Below are 22,311 nucleotides of genomic sequence, written 5' to 3'. Positions count from 1 at the left end.
GCATCAGCCCCCTCCTCCCTCCATCAGTTGTATACATTCATGAATCCTCCTCCCCCCATGCCATATACCGCTGTTAGCTGTCCTATACAAACATTGTCATTCATCTAAAAGTCCATCAGCTGTGGCCGGGGTAATCTGCGGCAGTCAAACAATCCCAGCTTCCGACACTTACGTGTCCGATCGTGATTTATCCTATTCATCGTCCGTGCCTTCTGGAGATTGTGCGGCTGGATTGACAAACATTGCCGACACCACCTCCAGCGCCCCTGGCGTCCCCAAGTCCGTTTGGGCTTTTGACGGTATCTTAATCTTCTGTTGCCTACGTTGAGTTTCTGTAGCTGCGCTTCCGGTTGATCTTTACCAGCTCTATACATTTCCAGCCATGCCCACGCAGTCTCCGGCGTTTCATAAAACATGGTATTACCATCCAACATGACTTTGTTTCGCAGGGAACGTCAATGAGTACTGAATGCCTCCCCCCCCCGCCCCTCCTAACTCCTTCACTGATAGGAAGGACCTTCGACGACGCTGAATTTCCAATGTATAGTCCGGAAATATATTCACCCTGCTATTTTCCACCTCATAGGGACCTCCAGTCCGTGCCCTCTGTAGTAGCAGATCTCTGTCCTTATAATGTAAGTCTGGCCACCACAGGGCGCGGTGGCCGCCCCGGCAATGGGGGTTTTGCAGGCACGCTATGCGCCCATTCCAACGTGAAAAAGGAGGATAAACCCTCGGATGCTACCGTCGCCTGCAACCACTCCTCCAGATATCACACCATATCTGATCCCTCCACTTTCTCTGGCAGTCCAACCACTCTAATGTTATTGTCCATATTGCGACTTTCGACATCCTCCGTCCTCTTCTCCAGCGCTTGAAGACGATCAGGACATCCACCATCTTGCCTTCCAATACCTTGTGGGCCGGTTCGATTTCTTGCAATGACCCTTCAACTTGTTTTACCCTGTTCACCAGCTTAGAGTGATCGGTCTTCAGAAGCCCCAGCCCTGTTGCCACCTGTGCAATGTGCTGCTGCAGGGCTGTATGGGATTCCGCTATCGCAGTTAGAATACAGTGAAGTTGGCGCTGCAGGTGTGGGTCCTGGGTCTCCACCGTCTCCTCCAAGTCATCTTGGGTCTGCTGCTCTCCAGATTGCTGGGCAGTGCCGCCCTGTCCTCCTCGCGGTTTCTCCATTGTCTCCGGTGTGAAACAGGATCAGAATAGCGCTGCCGGATCTTTTTTTCAGGTGATGGATGTTTAGTTCATCTAGAGACACCGCAGGGCTTGAATGCCACCAGGAGTCCTCGCTCGTGCCCCCGGTTCTCCGGTGCGTAACAGGATCAGACTAGGGCTATGAGCGATTCCAGGACCCGGGCTCACTGCGTCACCGTGCCGCCATTTTGTTAGGCCATTGACATACCGCCTATTCAGGTAATGGTTTTTTAGTTTATCTAGGGACAATGCAGGGCTTGAATGCCACCAGGAGTCCTCGCTCGTGTCCCCAGTTCATGTGGGGGTCCAATCTCCAATCCCCAGGTCGGCAGGCACCCTCCTTTCGGGGAGCACTTCTCCCTCACTCGCCAAGCCGCGTTCTCCGTCCAACCGATGGGACCCTACGCTCCATGTACACTGTGATGCGTCCTCTGCACCCGCTCGTCTGTTCAGGTCTCGGTGACCCGCAACCAGGGCACCCCCGCTGCCACCCCGCTCCAATCACTTGCAACACAGCAACCTTGGGGACCCCAGCTCGCATCCCCCATCTGCCGCCATCTTGTCACTGCCACCACTGTCAGCTCGGGCAGCTCCGAGGCGCAGGAGTCCTTTGCGCTCACCCCAGTGGGCACCGGGCAGCTCCCCGGACCGAGGGCTTCACAATCATTGAGTCCGGCGCCTTTGGGGTCGTTATTGTAGGATTTCGAGGGGGGCTGACGCGGAGCTCGGTTCTTACACCGCCAGCTCCTTCGGCCTCCAAGCCACGACCCAGTCAGTCCCTCCTTTTGATGGATATGTCGTCAATTGTCACTGCCCCTGGCTACTGGCCCCTTTACTTTGAGTGTTAAACCATATGTGGACTGTGAGCTCTTTGTGCCGCCTTCTCCCCTGCCGGCACTCACCGTTGCCTGTGCCCCGCTCCCACCTTCCCTCCCGTTGTCCTTGATGCAATAGGTCTCGCCTACATGCGAGTCCAATTACATTGCAAACCGTTTTTGTGTTTTAGTAAGAAAGTGGTTGGTGCAGAAAGCCCCTCAGTGCACCCGTGTCGACACCAGAGTGCGCGGCTGGGAGGGGCTGGACACTAGTTATGTATAGTATGCACGGTTGAGTCTGCTCCTAGGTCAATTCTGCACTTCTCTGATTATCCAGGAGCTGGAGTGACCCCCGTCCAATTGAATGAATTTTGAGGCCATGCACCTCCTCTTTGGGCTGCCCAGTCTCTGGTGCACCTTCAGAGACCTACAGGTACGGAAGAGGCCCATACTAGATCCACGAGGCAGTCCTGGTGCCATTTGGGACCCACGGATCCATAGATTGATCCGATTGGTGTTGGTAGTGTCATCACTACCATCACCAAAGCGTCTAGCAGCCCCATCCTCAACCTATTTCCATCCTCGTCTCAGACACGGAGCAAAAGGGTTCATCGTCCGGCGCCAACTGGATCCATGCCTTCCAGGCTAGAGCCTCCACTTTATTCTTATGTGCTAGGACCTGGGAGGAATGGGAGGGGTCGCTGGACCCCCAAAGGATACCATCGTAATGAAGAACAAATGGACTGGTGTGAGGATCTGGGTGAAGTCAGTGGACAAGGCACATCTCCAGATACTGGCATGCTTTCGCCCCCCCTACCGTGGCTTTAGAGGAAGGAGCTTCCTTTGCAATGGTAGTGTTGAGGGCAGATTAAGTCTTGGACCTTAGCTGGGCCTCTGTGGTAGTCCAGACTAATGTTGACAGAAGTGCTTCAGCCAGGTGTCCTCATCAGAACCGCTTCTACATTTCTATGAGTCACTTGCTGACATCCTGCTTGGGACTTTGTCCAAGCCCAGCACATGGGCTCCCTGGAACAAGACGATTGCCCATTGCCCACTGCCCTGCTCCAGGGGACCCACATTTCCTTACTCAACACCACACTCCAGAGAGCTTGGTGGTCCAGGCCTCCACATTCTACATAATTCCTGGCACGTTCCCAACCCCCATGCCAGATTGGGAATCCAGGAGACTAAACAACCTGGGCAAGAAGACATTTTCTTCCGCCAGCCTGGCATTTCGGTTCATGAACAGTCTTTGTTTTAGGCTGCTTTTCCCAAGGATTATGTGATGATTGCACAGGTGCTGCCAACGGTCCAGGAGTTGTCTCGGGCTGTGCTCTCCAAGGCAGTTGCTGACTGGAGGGATGCAGCTAATTTCAACATTCGCTGTGGACATTAAACCATCGACTCACTAGGCAGAGCGGTTTTGTCGACAGTGGCCCTGCCTGGTTGAAGGCTACTGGCCTTTCTGGGTTTGTCCCTATCGCTCTCATGAATATTCACTATCGTGGTTACAGTCTCTTCACAGACCAGGCGGATTTGGCCCTGCAGTGCTTGAAGGACAGCAGGGCTACAGCCAGGTCCTCGGGCCTTTTTATGGCTCCTCCTCTCCCTCAATCCTCCTTTCATTATGCCAGAAGGGGCGTAAAGCCCCGTCCTTACTTGCCCAGCCTCTGTTGCGCACAAACTTCCCTGCTGCATGGGTTGCATGGCCATCGGTCGTGTCCGGCCACTACCTCGTAGCCTCCAAACCCCCCTAGTCTGCCCGTTTACCATCATGTCACCCAGTGGGTGGCAGGATTTACCTTCACCTGCCCCACTAGCAGTCCATTACATCAGACAGTTGGGTTCTGCAGATTGTCCGAAGGGTTTAGTCCCTCCCCTTCGACACTACCCATAGTGACTGCTCTTTTGGTCAAAGAAGCCATAGAGTGCAGAGCCAGAAGTAGGTCATGTTTACTTTTTCCGCTTCCTTCTGGTGCCCAAGAAGGCCTTTGTCCTATCCTGGACCTGCACTCTCCCAAATTAAAGATGCTCAATTAGTACAAAGGTTTCCCTAGTGTCGCCCCTAGGGCCCAAATGCTACATTCTTTGGCTAATGAAGACTATGAACAAATGGGGATCCTGGAAGGGTAACCGTGAAGCTGCACTCTGCTGGGAAGAGGAGAGGCATAACCGTATTCTGTGGTGCTGACTTGGTATAGAACTGTATGAAACAAAATAGTAGTGTACTGCAATGTTCTGGTTTTTCATCAATAAAAAGTAAAAAAAAAAAGGCTTACTCTTGATTGGGTCCTGTCTGCCCTGGAGACTGGATGGTGGCGTTTCGACTTGCAGGATGCATATTTACACACACTAGTCTTGCCTGCCCACATGCGTCAACTGCGGTTCACTGTGTGCCATGAGCATTTTCAGTTCACTGTACTCCTTTTGGCCTCCCCAGTGCCCCTCAGGTGTTCACTGCGTGTTGGTGGTTAAGCTCATCTAAGGAGACTAGAAGTGCCAGTCTTTCACTATCTTGACAATGCCTGTTGAAAGGCGGGCTTGCCCCAGGCTATCGTCTTCCACCTCCACACTACTGCAGACCTCCTGCATTTGCTGGGCTTCACTAGCAACATTCCAAAGTCATACATGCCTACCCCATAGATGATACCTTTCATCAGAGCTGTTCTGGACACGGTGCAGTTTTGAGCCTTTCCTCATGAATTGTCAAGTTGAGGATATTAAGACCATGATACTGATGTTTCAGCCTCTGTTCTGAATTTCGGTGACACATGCCCATTGGCATATGTGGGCTCTGCAGTGGGGCCTGAAGTTCCATGGGCAAAGCATTCGGGAAATCTCCCTCATATGGTCCAGATCTCGGAGGGAACTGCAAAGGACCTGCAGTGGTGGGATATGAACTGTAGCGATTGGGTCAGCAGCAGACCTTTCCCTTCCCCAACCAGATCTAACAGCGACAGCTGCTTCACTCCTGGGATGGGGCGGCCATCTGGGAGAGGTGATCAGATGACTTGTCTCCAGAGGAATCTGGTCTTCACAGCAACCTGTTGGAACTCCGAGCGATCCGAATGGCATTGAAATGTTTTCTACCCTCCATCTAGGGTAGGCTAGTGCAAGTTTTCAAAGACCACACCACCATGTGGTACTGCAACAATTGGGGTGGGGTTGTGGACCCTTTATCAAGATGTTTGGTGTCCCTGGACATGGCTGCAACCGCGGGGCATATCTCTGGTGGTTCAACATCTGGCGGGCTCTCTGAACGCTAGACCGGATAAACTCAGCCGAAGAGGCCTTGTGGATCACGAATTGCATCTCCAACCAGAGGTGGTTCAAGGTCTTTCAGCAGTGGAGAGAGCCTGGGTTAGGTCTGTTCACCACTGCTGAGAACACAATGTCAGCAGTTCTGTGTGCTGGAGTTTCCAAGGCAACTCTCCCTCAGACGTTTACCTCGAGTAGATCCCAGGCCTCCTGTACACCTTTCCACCATGCCACTCCTGCCCAGGGTTCTCAAGAAGATCAGGAACAACCGGGCCCAAGTCGACCCCCAACCAGGCAGTGGAGCTGTTTGGTTTGTTGAAAGCTTCCCTGGTAATGCATTCTTCCCATTTCTTACCATTAGCTTGGTGTTTTGTAACTCAGTTGCTTGCTTTTTTTTTTTTTTTTTTGCGGTTTTTTATTTAGGCTGTCCATGTTCAGTAAATCCCTCCAGTGTAGCGTAGCCTGCTTACCTTGCTACTTGTATTCTTCCAAGAGTGTGTGGTAAATAAATAATTAATTACCGGTACTATTTTTAATACAATCAATAAAACAGATACCTCGAATCCTGTCTCTTATTTATTGAGCTATCTTGAGTCTACAGGCTTTAATCAGGCATAAGGGACAGGAACAGGACAGCCTGCAATAGAAAGCACGGGACGGCAGCTGCCAGGGAATGGGGTCTGGGGACGGACAAGTAAGGGTAACTTTTTGTAACAGTGCACAGTATATATATATTAAAACAATTGCATTACATTCAATACAGTAGGCGTAACAGTAGGCGTGACTCGTAGCAGTCGCGAAAGATAAGGGCAAAATGGTGTAACAAGAAGGCGTGTACATAGACATGTGATGTAAACGTAACAGAAGTGTCATAAACGGGGCGGAAACATGGAGGGGGCTACCTGAGCAGCTGGGACCTTTAACCTAGTAGTGCGCGCAAACGGGCAATGACGTGTTACCAGGAGAACTGGGGCTATGACTTCTGTACTAGAAGAGGAGACTAAAGTCTGGAGTGTCAGAGCGACATGTACCTAAGGCATATCTGGTATCTAATGTTTGGAGTACATATTGATAGAATCCAAAAGTTATCAGGGCAAAGGCTACTAGACACTAAGACTGGTGCGTGCATAATTCTACATGTATTGCGTGTGCTAGGAATATCCTATGAATATTAATACAGTATTTCTCTTACATGGAGACATAAAGGCTAGACCATGACGGAAACTATTGATGCGATGCAGTAGCTTAGGAATGCAGAGAAGGAGGGCTGGACTGATAACTGGAAGCATAACATACTCTTGGCAGACTGGGAGGCAGAGCCAGGCCGGGCCGGGCACTGCGTGGCAGGAAGTAAGCGAAGGGTCAGGGATGCAGGTGGGGGCTGTATCGCTCCTCGGAAAGAGGGTTCAGGAGACAGGAGCTGAATCTGGTGTCCGGGCCCTTTTGAGGCCTAGAAACGGGGATAATTCAATGAATTAACGTGCACACTGTAAAACGTGGCAACATAGGTTTACATAGGCCTAATACTCGTTGTTTTCACGAGGACTGGAAACTGGCATACTAAAGATGGACACAACTGTAATTGCGTCTTTAATCGATCAGAGGGGAATACATGCATATCGATCATGCACATATAACTTAAGATGGGGAACACGTAGGCACATACAACATGGCAAAATTTACTTTTCCACATTCCCTCCTTGTGCCCTACGTTTCCATCAGGAAACATCAATATTCATTATACCATCTATCATTTCATATAGCATCATCTGCTCGTCTCGAATTGTCTTGGAACGGGATTTAGGACTGGGAATACAAGAGGTAGCACACATGCCGCAAATCGCAGGGCCACATTGTATACAGAGGCAGCAACTGAATATGATCATTACTGCAATACCTAGGAATGACAATACTTTCCATCCCCAGGCAGATATAATACTCCAGAGCCAACCGGACCATGTCCAGGTGCCTGGATTCTGGTGTAACTGATGGGCAATTTTATGAAGTCTGGTTATAGCTGAATAAACAGACGGCGCGTTATTAGGAATGAAAATGCAGCAACTAGATCCGATGACTCTACATGCTCCTCCTCTATCGGCCAGTATGACGTCAAGAACGAGACGATTTTGGAGCACGACAAATCTCATAGCAGATTGCTCTTCAGTTAAGTTACCTAGAGCAGAAGTAGTCTCATTCACTACAGCTTCAAGGGTTCTGGTTAACCTACGTATTAACTTACTATTCTGGATAGGTCCTATAAAGAAGAAGAAACCTCTATTGAAGTCTTGATACTGTTCTAGAGTAGTTTCAGTCTGATCGACAATCGGGGACTCAATCTCCCTTCTATGTCTGACGTGTACTAGATGTGTGTTTCTGTGATAATCAGATGGGGCTAGAAAAACTGGTGGCAGTAGGAAGGCAATGTAACATGTTCCATCCCAATCGAGGGGCAGACGAACATACGCGGTCTGACCACAAACAAAATAAGAATGACGTGAGGCTTTGAAAATACATTTCCCACTGTCACTATACTCGACAGTAGTAGTACATTCACTATGTCCTACATGTGCGGAACCATTCTTTCTGACACATAATTCGCCTTTGACTGGTAGTACTGAAATAGCAGGCAAGTCTGGAGTAGTATCAGACTGAACATTCAGGACCATGAAATTCGAAGAATAATTACCTAAATCATACACTTCATTTTCTAGATCTAACCCTGTTCTATGGGAAAGACCTTGCTTGTCTGGAAAACATGTTCTATTCAGAAGAGACATATCAGTTGAGGATGACGTTAAAGTGGACCATGCTCCACACGAACCATTATGTGAAAATGGATAAGGAAAAAGTGGCAGAACTCCCTTCGGTGTCTGGAAAGGGGGGAGTCGACCACACACCCAACAATTAGTGGCGTTGCTGGTCTGGTGTGAATAGTGTAACATTCGGATGAATGTGTTATTTCGCATAGCAAGACGATAAGATAGTTTGTGAGGAGGCAGATCACTAAATCTGTGCTCTACTGTAGCATTAGAAAACATATGTACATGTGAAATTGGAAAACATAAATGTAAAGCATAACTTGTGCAGGTAACCATAAGACTCAAAAATAACAAGAAAAATAGAACGATAATACAACTTTTAGAGTTCTGACTAACTCTCTCACTGTGGGGGTCTATCTCATACATGTCAGGAACTTGTCTAACCGTTTCACCCGAGAGGGACTTAGACAATTAAACTGGCTGACTTATTTTACTAGACCGGAGTTTCTCTTTATACTCCTGTTGCGGAGTTTTCTCTAACAGGGGAACTTTGAGTTCAGAGTCTGTTTTTAGGCAGTCTTTAGGAATAAGGCAGTCCTTAGCAAAAGTCTTTTCTCGTAATCCATGGAACTTTTTAATATGGCTCAGGTGGACCCACCCCTTCCTGCCTTCAAGTTTGACGGCGGTCCTTGTTGTTAACAACACCATGCGAGGCTTCTTCCAACGGGGCTCCAGCGGACTTGAACGATCAAAATTCCGGACTTGAACGATCAAAATTCCGGACAAATACATGATCACCGGGAACGACTTCATGCGGTTTCACCTCGGTGTTGTCTGGAAATGCGGCGGCAACCTGTGAACGACAAGAGTGTAGGGCAGACATCAAGGAAGCTAGGTAATCTGTCAGCATATTACTGGAAACATCTGTAATACTGCGGGGTCTAGGTGTACCCCACATGTTTGGGGGGCGGCCGAATACGACCTCATACGGGGACAGACCTGATCTGGAATGTGCAACCATCCTCCTATAAAATAAAGCAACTGGCAGGGCAACTAGCCAGTCTACACCTTTTTCTCTACATACTTTTGCAATGCGGATTTTCAAAGTCTGATTATGTCTCTCTACGAGACCGGCTGCTTCAGGATGGCGCACACAATGGAACTTCCACTGGTACCCTAACAGAAGGGAAACATGTTTCATGAGCTCAGATGAGAATGGCTGGCCGTTATCTGAATACACGTCCCTAGGGAGTCCATAGCGGGGAAAGAATTCACGAACCAACTGCCTGGCAGTGGTCGCGGCTGTGTAATCTGGGACTGGATATGCTTCTGTCCACCTGGACAAAGCGCATACAACTACGAGAAAATTCTTGAAACCTCGACATCGCTCCATCTGAATATAATCCATCTGGAGGACTTCAAAAGGGTGGTCAGGAGGTTGGAATCCACCTTGTTCCACCGGGACACTTTTACCTGGATTGAACTGACAACATATCATACAGGTACGGACTTTCTGCTTGGCTGCAGCTCGTAAGTGCTTGTTGAACCAAAGGTTCTGAATACTGTCTAACATAGCTTTTTCTCCTAGATGTGCTGGACTATGTGCGGTATTAATGACTTGAACCATAGAGTCGGGGAGAAACCATGTGGCTTTTCCCTTCGTCAACCATCCTTGATCTGTCTGGACCCCTCCTTGTTCGGACCATTTCTTGATTTCTTCGGGGGTAGCATGTAACTGTATGTCTATGACATCTTGTGTAGGGTCCTTAACTGTCATACAAGTAGTCGGATCTGGAGTGAGTGTCTGTGTCGTGTTAACTGGAATGTCTGGAGTCTGAGCTGTAAGCTTGGCTGTTCGATCTGCTAGATCGTTACCTTGGGAAATGATGTCAGTAACTTTCGTATGTGCCTTGCACTTCATGATAGCGATAGCTGTCGGTAAATGTATCGCATCTAACAGAGCTTGAATGAGGAGACCATGCTGAATCTTGGTTCCATGAGAAGTCATGAAACCTCTCTCCTGCCAGAGCACTCCGAAGTCGTGTACGACTCCGAATGCGTAACGTGAATCTGTATATATGTTTACTTTCAGGTTCTTGGCACGTATGCAGGCTTGGGTCAGAGCAACTAGCTCTGCTGCTTGAGCAGACAGCGTGTCAATACGATGTGTTTCTATAACTTCAGTTTCAGTAGTCACTGCATACGCGGCTACTAGTTCTCCTGTACTTGTTCTCATACATGAACCATCCACATAAAGTGTCAGGTCGGGATTAGGTAATGCAATATCTGTCGGATCTTGTCTTGGCTTTGTCATAGTGTTAACAACTTCCACACAGTCATGTGTGGCCGGATTTGAAGTAACTGACGTTAACAGTGTAGCAGGATTTAGAATGTTGCAGCGTCTGATCTCTATGTGTGGCTGGAACAGTGTCAGTTCATAACCTGTCAAACGTGCAATTGTCAAGTGTTGAGTCTGGGTTCGGTTTAAAAGAACTTCCACGGAGTGTGGAACTTGTACTGTCAGGGAGTGTCCTAATACTATGGAATCACTTTGTCTGATAGCTAGAGCTGTGGCTGCAACTGACTTGAGGCACGCAGGCAGAGCCTGGGCTACTGGATCTAATGTGCTCGAAAAATAAGCACAGGGCTTGTACTGTCCTGCTTGATCTTGTGTGAGAACAGATAATGCAGTACCATCACGTTCTGTAACAAAAAGTGTAAAAGGCTTACTGTAGTTCGGTGTTGCTAGAACAGGTGCTTGGCATAAGGCTTTCTTTAATTCATTGAAAACAAGTGTATGTTTCTGGGTCCAAGGGAGGACAGTCGATACGGCTGCCTCCTGTGTCGTTAGCTGTATCAGTGGCTTGGCTAGAAATGCATACTGAGGAATCCATTGTCTGCAATAAGAAGTGAGGCCGATAAAAGCTCTTACCTCCTTCTGTGTCTTGGGCTGTGGAAGACTCGCTATTAACTGGATACGGTCAGGTGTCAACTGCCTACCCCACTTGGACAGTAAGTGTCCTAAGTAGACCACTTGCTGGACACAGAATTGTAATTTGGAAGGGGACACCTTGTGCCCCTGCTCGGCCAGAAAATACAGAACCGTGAGTGACGCTCGCTCGCAGTCACCTTCAGAACGGGCTGTGATCAGTAGATCATCGACATACTGGAGCAGGGCAGTGTCAGTTGGCATGTGAATATTGTCTAGTTGTCTCTTAAGTGCTTGACTGTAAATACTAGGACTTTCTGTGAAACCTTGAGGAGCTCGTGTGAATTTATAGCTCCTTCCATTTAAACAGAAACCGAAAAGGAACTGGCTGTCTGGATGAATGGGGACACTGAAAAATGCGTTCTTGAGATCGATAACTGTGAAAAATGTAGCTTCGGAATCAATGGCTGTCAATAGGGAAGAAATATCTGGGACTACTGGATACTGGGGTATGATACATTTATTAAGCTCTCGAAGGTCAATCACTAATCGATATACTGGAGGTGCATTTGGATCAGTACGTTTCAGGACTGGAATGATAGGAGAATTACATACATTGGAGTCAGTTTCTACAACCACTCCTTGAGCAATAAGCTCGTCAATAATTTTGGATAAGGCTGCTACAGCCTCAGGTGGCAATCTGTACTGTCTGATTCGTGGCAAAACTACACCTTGCTTTAGAGTCACACGATGGGGTGTGATATGCATACAACCTACATCAGTTGGACCTTGCGCCCATAAATGCTGTGGTACATTCAGTAATCTTGGATCAAAATCACGTAATACATAATGACCTTTAAAGTCTCTCAAACAATCGGACCCCTTCTGGGGAGCAGCAAATTACTGCACCTAATTCTTTTAATGTCTTAATGCCTAACAAATTTTCTGGACATGATTTCGTGAGTAACAAATCAGTAGTTCGGGACAATGGGCCAACTTCTAGATTAATTGGTTTAGAAATTTCATTAACAATCGGCTTTCCTGAAAATCCAAGGGAAACATTTTTAGAGCCTGAGAGTGGAGCCCCTGGAACCTCGTCATGACTAATAGTAGTCCTACTTGCCCCTGTATCAATCAAAAACTTTCTGTCTTTCCCTAATACTTGACTGTGTACATAGGGACCCTCTTGATCTACAGGTATCTCGATGAGAGGCAAGCCTACCTCCCTCTCTAGGCTGTTTCATGAATACGGCTGATAATCTGGATACTCTGTCTGGGCATACTGGTACATCTGCTGTGTAACATGCTGTGTTGCAGCGATAGGCTGCGGTGCTGGAACTGTCTGTTGTGCATTCTGTGGTGGCTGAGAAGTCTGTGAAACTTGTTCTTGTCTAGGCGGACGTGGTCTTTCTTTAGTTTTACCAGTAGCTATGTTGTGTTTCAGAACTGCACACTCGTTTATAAAATGACCTGGCTGTTTACAGTAATTGCAAGTCCCTTTAACGGGAGCTGCAGGATGACTGGCTTGATTCGGACCCCTCTTCTGACTGTCTTGTGGAACAGATTGTGCAACTAATACTTTCATTTTCGTGTCTTTCATAAGTCTCCTTTCGTGTTCTTGCTCTTCCCTGATTCTGTTCTGGTGATACTGGAGCATTTGTAACATTTGTGACGGAGTATTAGCTTGCCAACTACTTTCGACTTTCAATACTCGGTTCTTAACTTGTGGACTTGAATTCTCGACCAGTTTGGTAACAAAGAGATGAGGGAACGATTCACTACTTGTTTTCAGACCACTGTTAATAATAAAACATTTTTCAAATCTGGAATAATAATCACTAGTATCTTCATCTTGTTTCTGTTTACAGGCTGAGATTGCATCCCAATCTTCCTTTTTCGTGGCTAGTAATCTTGGCAAAACCTGTATCAATAACTCGGGCAATTCTTTAACTTTACCCCCAAGACCGGTACCTGGTACTCGTGAATTATCTTCAGCTTCTAGAGCTGTCCAATCTATCTTTTTCTCTCCCACCTCCCATTCTTTTTCCTTGAGTTTTTCATATACCCCTGCGGGCAACAGGACCTTTAACATTTTAATGATATCAGGATACGTGTATTCTCCCATACGGAGCATGTCTTTTAATTCTCGATGGAACCCTGCTGGATCTTTATCGTGACAGGGAATTAACTTTTTCATCTCTAAGAGTTCCATCTTTGTGATAGGGGTGTAAACAAATACTCGTTCTAGCTCACCACCCGTTGTCCTAACTGGGTGTACTTCCCGTAACGGATGCTGTCTGTCTATGTAAAATGATTTACTTTCTGGAGGTGAGACATGAACAAAATGCGGATTCAGAAACGTTCGATATTTGTGGCGCTGTTCTAGAATGATACTAATTAAATCGGTACCTAGACCTCTCCATCTATACTGGAGTAACTCGTTCAATACATCATGTAGCGGACCTGGATCAGAATGCTGTCCCTCATACAGTGTAATGAGGTGCTGGATCATATACATACCCACCAGTCGCTGCTCGGCTGGGGGCAGTTTCAGAAACATTTGTGCCACTATTTCGTCTGGAAAAGTGGTAGAATCAGTAGTCCATCGGACTGCTGATCGGGCTAGTTCTTGTTCATGCATTGTACTAAGTTCACTATAACCGATTCGTGATTTCAAAATGTGATCGGTAGCTTGAAATACTTGTTCAAGAGAACTCTGTTCTGGTGCTGGAGGAGGGAAAACTTTCTTGTGTTCTAGGCGTGAATGTCGGTCGGGAAGTCTAGTTCTACCTACATACGCTATTCTGGAGGGATTCTCGTCGTCTACCTCTTCAGTAGGAGAGTCGTCTTCTTTCTCGGCTACTTGTGCTGCTTCTCGTTTCTCGTGTAACTTTATTATTTCCCTACGGATTTTCTTGTACATACTCTCTATACAGTTCTGTGTCTTGTGTCTTCCCTCGGCTATATGGTCACTCCACCTGGTCAGGACTTTCATTTCTTCCGGATCTTTGTCCGGATAATCTTGTTCTCTTATTAAACAATTAATTAGAAACTTTAAAAGCATGAGCTGGATCTCGACTTTTCTTTGAACCATGGCGTCGCCAATACTTTCTGGATCTACTCCTGTACGGATAAAACGATATATTCTGTCTAGATATCCTTTCATATTCGGCAGGGTGTCCAAATATTCGGTCACCCGTCTTACACGCAATGAATACAGGACCATATCATCATCGCCTGGGACTGGATCATAACGGCATTCGGTAAGGGCTCGCTTGATATCTGCGACTGACTGAAGTTTGGGCGAACGCTGTAACGCTCGTGCCTGTAGCTCGAGTATTGTTATAAGTCTATGTTGAGGCGGGGTTCCAGGAGGACTTCCCCCCCGTGGCCCCTAAACTAGAATCGTCGGTGTGTACTGTACGTGCTGGTAGAGTGACTGATGTAGCTGGTACATGTACTGTGGGCTGGACCGGGGGTACCGTAACAGATGCTGCAACGGGTGCCCCGGTGGCTGGAGGAACAGGAATTACATTATTTACAGGAGCAGGCGGAACAGGATTTGCATATGCTGGAACTGTGTCGTCCAAATAGGACGAGAGAAAAATATCAGCTGCAGTCGGTTTGTGACGTAGCTTAATCGGAACTAATGGCGGCGGAAAATTACATGGTACTTCCGGGGTTGCTTTCGGCAAGCCCTCGGCAAGAAGAGGATACATACCCTTAATAAGGGCATTTCTCTGTCTGTCTGACTGTTCTGCTTTAACTCGTTCACCTACTTCGATTAATTCCCTTTCTTGGGCTCTTTCCGAGGATTCCCTACTTAATTCTGTTTTCCTGATTTCTTTTTCGGTTCTTCTATGAGATTCTTTGCGCCATAACTCGATGGCATCTTTCTGGGACTGTCTGGATTTCTTTTTCCATAATGCTTCTTCTAGTCGCATGATGCACTCGGCATCCCACGTACCTGATACGGGCCATCTATATTTTTCTTCTAATTCCTTGGTGTAATCCACCCATAAGTCTAGATATAATATGGCACTTAGGCCATGCTTATGATACATAAAATGACCTGGACTGTCCCTAGGCGGGACAGGGACTGCTTCCTCGAGCAACCCTTTTCTGGTTTTTAACTGACGTAACTTTGAGAATAGAGGCATTGTCTAGGCTGGAATCTGGACACAATACAATACACGATAAACACAATAATAACTGAAAAAACAAATCACTCATACCACGACATTGAAAACACATTGAATAACATTGAAAATAACAGTTCGGACAGAATACTACCTGGTATACTGAGAACAGAACACATGAATTTCTCGAACGAAACTTACTAGAATTACTAGATGCACTGCTAAAACAGTACGAAACTTACCGGTCCCATAAAGAGACACGTCAGGACCCGCGTCCACCTAGGTGAACACTTCGTGTTGGATCTGTGTACCCAAACCCACGGACCAGAGACAAATTAATTGACCCTGTCTAGATACTACCCCAGCATCGGTACTCACCGGGCAGCAAGAACGGAAGGCCTCGGACTGGACTGGATTGCTACGACGACGGACTACGGACTTCAGTTACAGGTGGGCCTCCGGATACCTCGGACCTTGGACTCTCGGCTTGGGCTCTGGTCGGGACTCGCCGCGTTCCTCACCGCCTCGTCTGGATGCTGGACCGCAACCTCCGTCTCCTCCGTGGACCTGAGGGATACTTGAAGCAGAAATATCTGCACGTGCACGGTATGGTTCCGTCACGGCTGCAGAGGATCAGGGGGCCTGCGTGGCTTCTCCGGCGCGTGGGGAAAGGGCAAGTCCCTGTTCGGGCGCCATTATGTGGTAAATAAATAATTAATTACCGGTACTATTTTTAATACAATCAATAAAACAGATACCTCGAATCCTGTCTCTTATTTATTGAGCTATCTTGAGTCTACAGGCTTTAATCAGGCATAAGGGACAGGAACAGGACAGCCTGCAATAGAAAGCACGGGACGGCAGCTGCCAGGGAATGGGGTCTGGGGACGGACAAGTAAGGGTAACTTTTTGTAACAGTGCACAGTATATATATATTAAAACAATTGCATTACATTCAATACAGTAGGCGTAACAGTAGGCGTGACTCGTAGCAGTCGCGAAAGATAAGGGCAAAATGGTGTAACAAGAAGGCGTGTACATAGACATGTGATGTAAACGTAACAGAAGTGTCATAAACGGGGCGGAAACATGGAGGGGGCTACCTGAGCAGCTGGGACCTTTAACCTAGTAGTGCGCGCAAACGGGCAATGACGTGTTACCAGGAGAACTGGGGCTATGACTTCTGTACTAGAAGAGGAGACTAAAGTCTGGAGTGTCAGAGCGACATGTACCTAAGGCATATCTGGTATCTAATGTTTGGAGTACATATTGATAGAATCCAAAAGTTATCAGGGCAAAGGCTACTAGACACTAAGACTGGTGCGTGCATAATTCTACATGTATTGCGTGTGCTAGGAATATCCTATGAATATTAATAAAGTATTTCTCTTACATGGAGACATAAAGGCTAGACCATGACGGAAACTATTGATGCGATGCAGTAGCTTAGGAATGCAGAGAAGGAGGGCTGGATTGATAACTGGAAGCATAACATACTCTTGGCAGACTGGGAGGCAGAGCCAGGCCGGGCCGGGCACTGCGTGGCAGGAAGTAAGTGAAGGGTCAGGGATGCAGGTGGGGGCTGTATCGCTCCTCGGAAAGAGGGTTCAGGAGACAGGAGCTGAATCTGGTGTCCGGGCCCTTTTGAGGCCTAGAAACGGGGATAATTCAATGAATTAACGTGCGCACTGTAAAACGTGGCAACATAGGTTTACATAGGCCTAATACTCGTTGTTTTCACGAGGACTGGAAACTGGCATACTAAAGATGGACACAACTGTAATTGCATCTTTAATCGATCAGAGGGGAATACATGCATATCGATCATGCACATATAACTTAAGATGGGGAACACGTAGGCACATACAACATGGCAAAATTTACTTTTCCACAAGTGTCCAATTTCTATAAACAACTCTTTAAATTGTTCTCTTCACAATCGATGTGTATTGAAAGACATAAGTCCAATATCATCCTCTGTCTTCCCATGGAGCTTGGTGTTTACTTTTTTTTCTTTGACTTCAAAGTGAGGTGATTTATATGACAATCTTCATGGGTTTTGAAAGGAAAGGCTTTTTTGTATCGTACAACAAAATGTAGATGCCTGTAAATATATGGGCAGATATTTTAGTAAATGTCTGAATAATTAAAGCTCAAATGAAGCAATTTTTTTTGTCATTCTGAAATGTGGTGAAAACAAATATTTTAATATGATCAAAACAAATTATCATTTATCAATGTATAGTTTTTATCTTTAAAACTGTCTGCAATTGCTATTCAAATTGAAAAAGTTTGGTCAGTAACAGTAGTGCACTCACATCATGCATACTTCACTTTGCTCCTCTCTACTCCCTCCACTTTACTGTCTTCGCACCACTCCCTGTACTCCTTCTATGCCACTCCCTCAACACCACTCTACTCCCTCCACACTATGCATACTCCATTCTGCTCCTCGCTACTCCTGCTGCACTATTCCGGCCACACCACTCTACTCTTTCCCAATACTCCCTCCATGCCACTAACATTTAGCCATGGTGTACAGCAACCAGCATGGCTAAAACACTTTGGCAAAGCCAGTAGCTCTAGCATAGGCGAGACTTATTGGCTTTGCAATTGCTTGCTATTTGCAGCCCCTCGGTCTGAGCCACCAAGCTTTCACTGGAGCGCCTGAGTTGCTAGAAGTCCATGGGCAAAACCTCTGCGGCCACACCTGCAGACTAAAAACTACCAACATCTGACATTTATTAACCAGCAGCTGCATGGTGATAGCAGGTTTTAAGTGTATACTTCAGCATGTAGTCCCTAGAAGGTGTAGTGATGGGAAGTGTTCTCGGTGTGAAATAGCAAAGTATAGTCCATTGGTATGTAAAACTCTTGTGTAAAATTACTCTTAACGAAATTAACATGTAGGTGCCACCCTCTGTGGGCATCTCTTGCATGGACCCACTGGCACAGGATTAGGCAGTAGATCCCTGCAGTGTCCACACCCTGAGGTTTGCCTGTTTTTCACATGTAGGCACGTGCTGTGCAGTAGTGCTGGAGACCCAGTTAGACCTTCCAGATAGGTAAAGATTGACCAGCTGTAGATAAGCGTACTTGTTCCGTTAGTATAAGGACTTGAGAATTATTTCAAAAGACATGCAAGTTAGAGGCCATGCACATTCTACAATTCCCTTATCTTTTCTCCCTCAGCATGCCTACCCCACTCAGTTAAGAACCTCCTTCCTTGGGTCTGCCCTTACAAAAGAAGCCTTGGTGAAGGAAGGGATCAGCACTCCGGAAGCATGGTCGTGAAGCCGCAAAGTTTTGGAATTTATCTCCTTTCATGGATATATTTGGCCTCGTACTCCTTAAGCTGCCTGGATCCTGGTCATCATGCTGATCAAGGCGTTGTAACTCTGGCGCTGCGCCGCGGAGGACCAGTCTAGTCTGCTTGACGCTCATGATGTTGGTGGCATAACAGGGTGAATGTGAGCGCTCGAAAGCTTCTGGAGGCCTCTTCAGACATCAGTCAATAAGGGATCAGGGCTTGACTGCATCTGGAGGCCTCTAAAGACTTCATCCTTCAATAAGGGATCAGCGCTTGGCAGCATCTGGAGGCCTCTAAAGACTTCATCCTTCAATAAGGGATCAGGGCTTGACTGCATCTGGAGGCCTCTAAAGACTTCATCCTTCAATAAGGGATCAGTGCTTGGCAGCATCTGGAGGCCTATTAAGACTTCATCCTTCAATAAGGGATCAGGGCTTGGCGCATCTGGAGGCCTCTTAAGACTTCATCCTTCAATAAGGGATCAGCGCTTGACTGCATCTGGAGGCCTATTAAGACTTCATCCTTCAATAAGGGATCAGTGCTTGACTGCATCTGGAGGCCTCTAAAGACTTTCCTTCAATAAGGGATCAGCGCTTGGCAGCATCTGGAGGCCTATTAAGACTTCATCCTTCAATAAGGGATCAGCGCTTGACTGCATCTGGAGGCCTCTAAAGACTTCATCCTTCAATAAGGGATCAGCGCTTGACTGCATCTGCAGGCCTCTAAAGACTTCATCCTTCAATAAGGGATCAGCGCTTGACTGCATCTGGAGGCCTATTAAGACTTCATCCTTCAATAAGGGATCAGTGCTTGGCGCATCTGGAGGCCTCTTAAGACTTCATCCTTCAATAAGGGATCAGCGCTTGACTGCATCTGGAGGCCTATTAAGACTTCATCCTTCAATAAGGGATCAGTGCTTGACTGCATCTGGAGGCCTCTAAAGACTTCATCCTTCAATAAGGGATCAGTGCTTGGCGCATCTGGAGGCCTATTAAGACATCATCAATCAGTAAGTGTTTTAAACAACACTCATTTGTTATTCGCAGTATTCTGCAATGTGTAAATCATATTTTTGTTGTTAACTTGGAGTTAGCAGTTTGTTATTCGCATGACACGGACATTCCATAAGGACTGAGTGGGTTACTTGCAAAGTAGGAGATTTCTTCTAGACTGTGATTTCCATTTGTTAAGTTGCTCAGAGCGTGCAGTACACAGCCGGTTAGATGGAATCACTGAGTTAATCCCAGAGACTGGAAACTGACTGTCCCGTCCTCCATCAATTTTCGTCAGGCTTGGAATGCTTTTGACAGATCTGCTCAAACATAGCTCCTGGACCTTGTGTTGCTCAGGACTAGAGATGCCACCTCCAGGAGCCCCAAGTCGGCTGACTGCTTGCTGTCTGGAGGCGGGGTCTAGCAACCTGGACTGGACTATCCTGTCTGTAACTGGGTCAAGGCTGGTTTGCATACAGTGGGGGCAGTGGCCCAGTGATTAAAGCTGTGAACAAGAATATGGCTCAAGGTAATTCCAGTGACTGAGATGACTTTGCTTTTCGTGAATGTGAACTTGTTTTGCAATAGTTGTATCCCTTGGCTATTGCTCTTCAGAGTCTGAGGTCCATTACCTTCGTCATTGCTGCCCCGTGGGTGCAGTGGGAGCCCTCTGCAGCCCTGCTTTGGCTGTGATTGGAGGTGCATGTGTCCATCATTTGAACACTCTGTGAATTAAGCCCTTTGTGCACTGGCAGTGCAGTTTGAGGTACTTTTACAGACTGCTTCAGACGGGTCATAGATGCCAGCCTTCAAATGTTCTCCCGCTTTCTCCAAAACAGTGTTGATCTGCTGGGGAACGCGCGTGGCAACAGTCTGTAGTGTTGATTCTGTGTCAGGAGATTCCAGGGTAAATTAAGTAAGTGTGTATATTGAGCAGTTAACAAATAGTAGTTTGAAGCATGTGTACCTCACTAGGGCCAATGTCTAATACCCAACTGTGCTTCTGGTCACCCCTGCTACCTGAACAGGTGAAGCATCTCAAGGGAGTTGAGGAGAAACTCATCACACTGCTAGCCCTTTCATTATCTCCTTAGCCTTGAGTTAAAAAGTTTGCAAGACCATGGTTCGAGTATGGAATTTAAGTTAGATATGGACAGCCTCCTGCAGCCTGCAGGGACCTGGGCAGAAAAGGCTTTCTTGAGGCTCTTCTTTGCTAGGGAACAAAGTGCCCATGGCTACTTTGTGTGGCCCCTCTGTGAGCCCACCTACAAACTGTATCCTGGTAGCATATTTGAGTTTGTGTAAGCAATGCATTGTAGGTAACCAGATGTACTTGAATGCAGTTCACATCAATTGGGCATTTCTCTCCACAGACCTCCACCATGGCTGTGAATGGTGCTGTGAACGTGAAGGAGGACTGCACATCGCAGGCGGAGAGTAACTGGCTTGAGGAGGAAGACTGCGCCGAGGATGCTTATGAAAGGTATTGAGCAGCAAATTAATCTGTCATGTGGAACCTGCCTGTCATTGGAAGGGAACCCCCCCCCCACACTTTCACTTCAAGCAGACTGCACATAAGGAGGGCGGCATGCCTTCTGTCCATGATGCCAGAATAGTAACCTTCTTAAACATCTGTCAGGGACCCAACCACCCCATGGCTTTAAGATTTCTCATGTTCACCTCAAACACTTTCAGAACCAGTCCCTCCATTCAACTGATGCTGCAAAATAGATTGTCAAAACAAGTAGTATCCCTCTGCCTAATGAGGGAAGATGTGGTGTAGTGTGCCTCACAACGTCACTTCAATGGAAAGTGGAAAAAAGGAAAAATAATACTCGTTTATTTACTACCTTCACCCATTCTTAGTAGTGGAAATCCTTATGAGGTTGGCCCTGACTCCTGGAGGTCAGGGTGGACGTGCCCATATCCAAGGTACTCTTTGTATGTTTGTTGGGGAGCTACAATTAAAAATTCTTCATCTCCCCACCCCCCCCATAAAACTGTAATGGACTTAAAGCCCTCCTATTACTTGACCTTGCTGTTAGGTTGCTCCCCCACCACACAGCTCTGCCTGTGTGTCCTGCCCCAGCTGCCGCTGCTGTGGAAGTTGAGGCCCTCTTACACCCGCAATCAATCAATCATAGCCTTTATATAGCGCGCTACTCACCCGGAGGGGTCTCAAGGCGCTGGGGGGGGGGCGGCAGCTACTGCTCGAAGAGCCAGGTCTTGAGTTGCTTCCTGAAGGAAAGGTGGTCCTGGGTCAGTCGGAGGTGGATGGGGAGGGAGTTCCTTGTCTTGGCTGCCAGGTAGGAGAAGGATCTTCCTCCGGTGGTGGCTCTGCGGATGCGTGGAACGGCAGCGAGGGTGAGGCTGGTGGATCGTAGCTGGCGGGTGGGAGTGTAGGTCAGGCGGTTGTTGAGGTACCTGGGGCCCAGGTCGTGGAGAGCCTTGTGTGCGTGGGTGAGGAATCTGAACGTGATCCTCTTGCTGACTGGGAGCCAGTGCAGGTCTCTCAGGTGTCCGGAGATGTGGCTGTGTCGGATGTCCAGGATGAGTCGTGCGGAGGCGTTCTGGATGCGTTGGAGTCTTTTCTGGAGTTTGGCTGTGGTTCCGGCGTAGAGGGTGTTTCCGTAGTCCAGTCGGCCTGGTGACGAGTGCCTGTGTGACAGTCTTCCTGGTTTCGGTGGGGATCCACCGGAAGATCTTTCGGAGCATACGCAGGTTGTTGAAACAGGACGAGGAGGTGGCGTTGACTTGTCTGGTCATCGAGAGGGAGGAGTCCAGGATGAAGCCCAGGTTACGTGCGTGATCCGTTGGCTTGGGAGCGGTGCCCAGGGCAGGGGGCCACCAGGAGTCGTCCCAGGCGGTGGGCGATGATCCCAGGATAAGGACTTTCG

The 22,311-nt window shown here is 47.5% G+C and overlaps 1 protein-coding gene across 2 annotated transcripts in view; it reads left to right on the top strand.

Moving 5' to 3' along the window:
* The window catches only part of LOC144817687 (long-chain-fatty-acid--CoA ligase ACSBG2-like), a 1,080,196-nt gene that overhangs the window by 135,480 nt on the left and 922,405 nt on the right, over window positions 1-22,311 (top strand). For both annotated transcript variants that reach the window (XM_078674432.1, XM_078674431.1), the window contains exon 2: window positions 20,788-20,897. In XM_078674432.1, coding sequence (XP_078530558.1) covers window positions 20,797-20,897 — 101 coding nt within the window. In that variant the 5' untranslated portion in view covers window positions 20,788-20,796. The remainder of the gene's footprint in view (window positions 1-20,787; window positions 20,898-22,311) is intronic.

The sequence above is a fragment of the Lissotriton helveticus genome, chromosome 2_1 (assembly GCF_964261635.1).
Source record: "Lissotriton helveticus chromosome 2_1, aLisHel1.1, whole genome shotgun sequence".
In the NCBI taxonomy this organism is placed as follows: Eukaryota; Metazoa; Chordata; class Amphibia; order Caudata; family Salamandridae; genus Lissotriton; species Lissotriton helveticus.
This window is presented reverse-complemented; position numbering and strand designations above follow the sequence as displayed.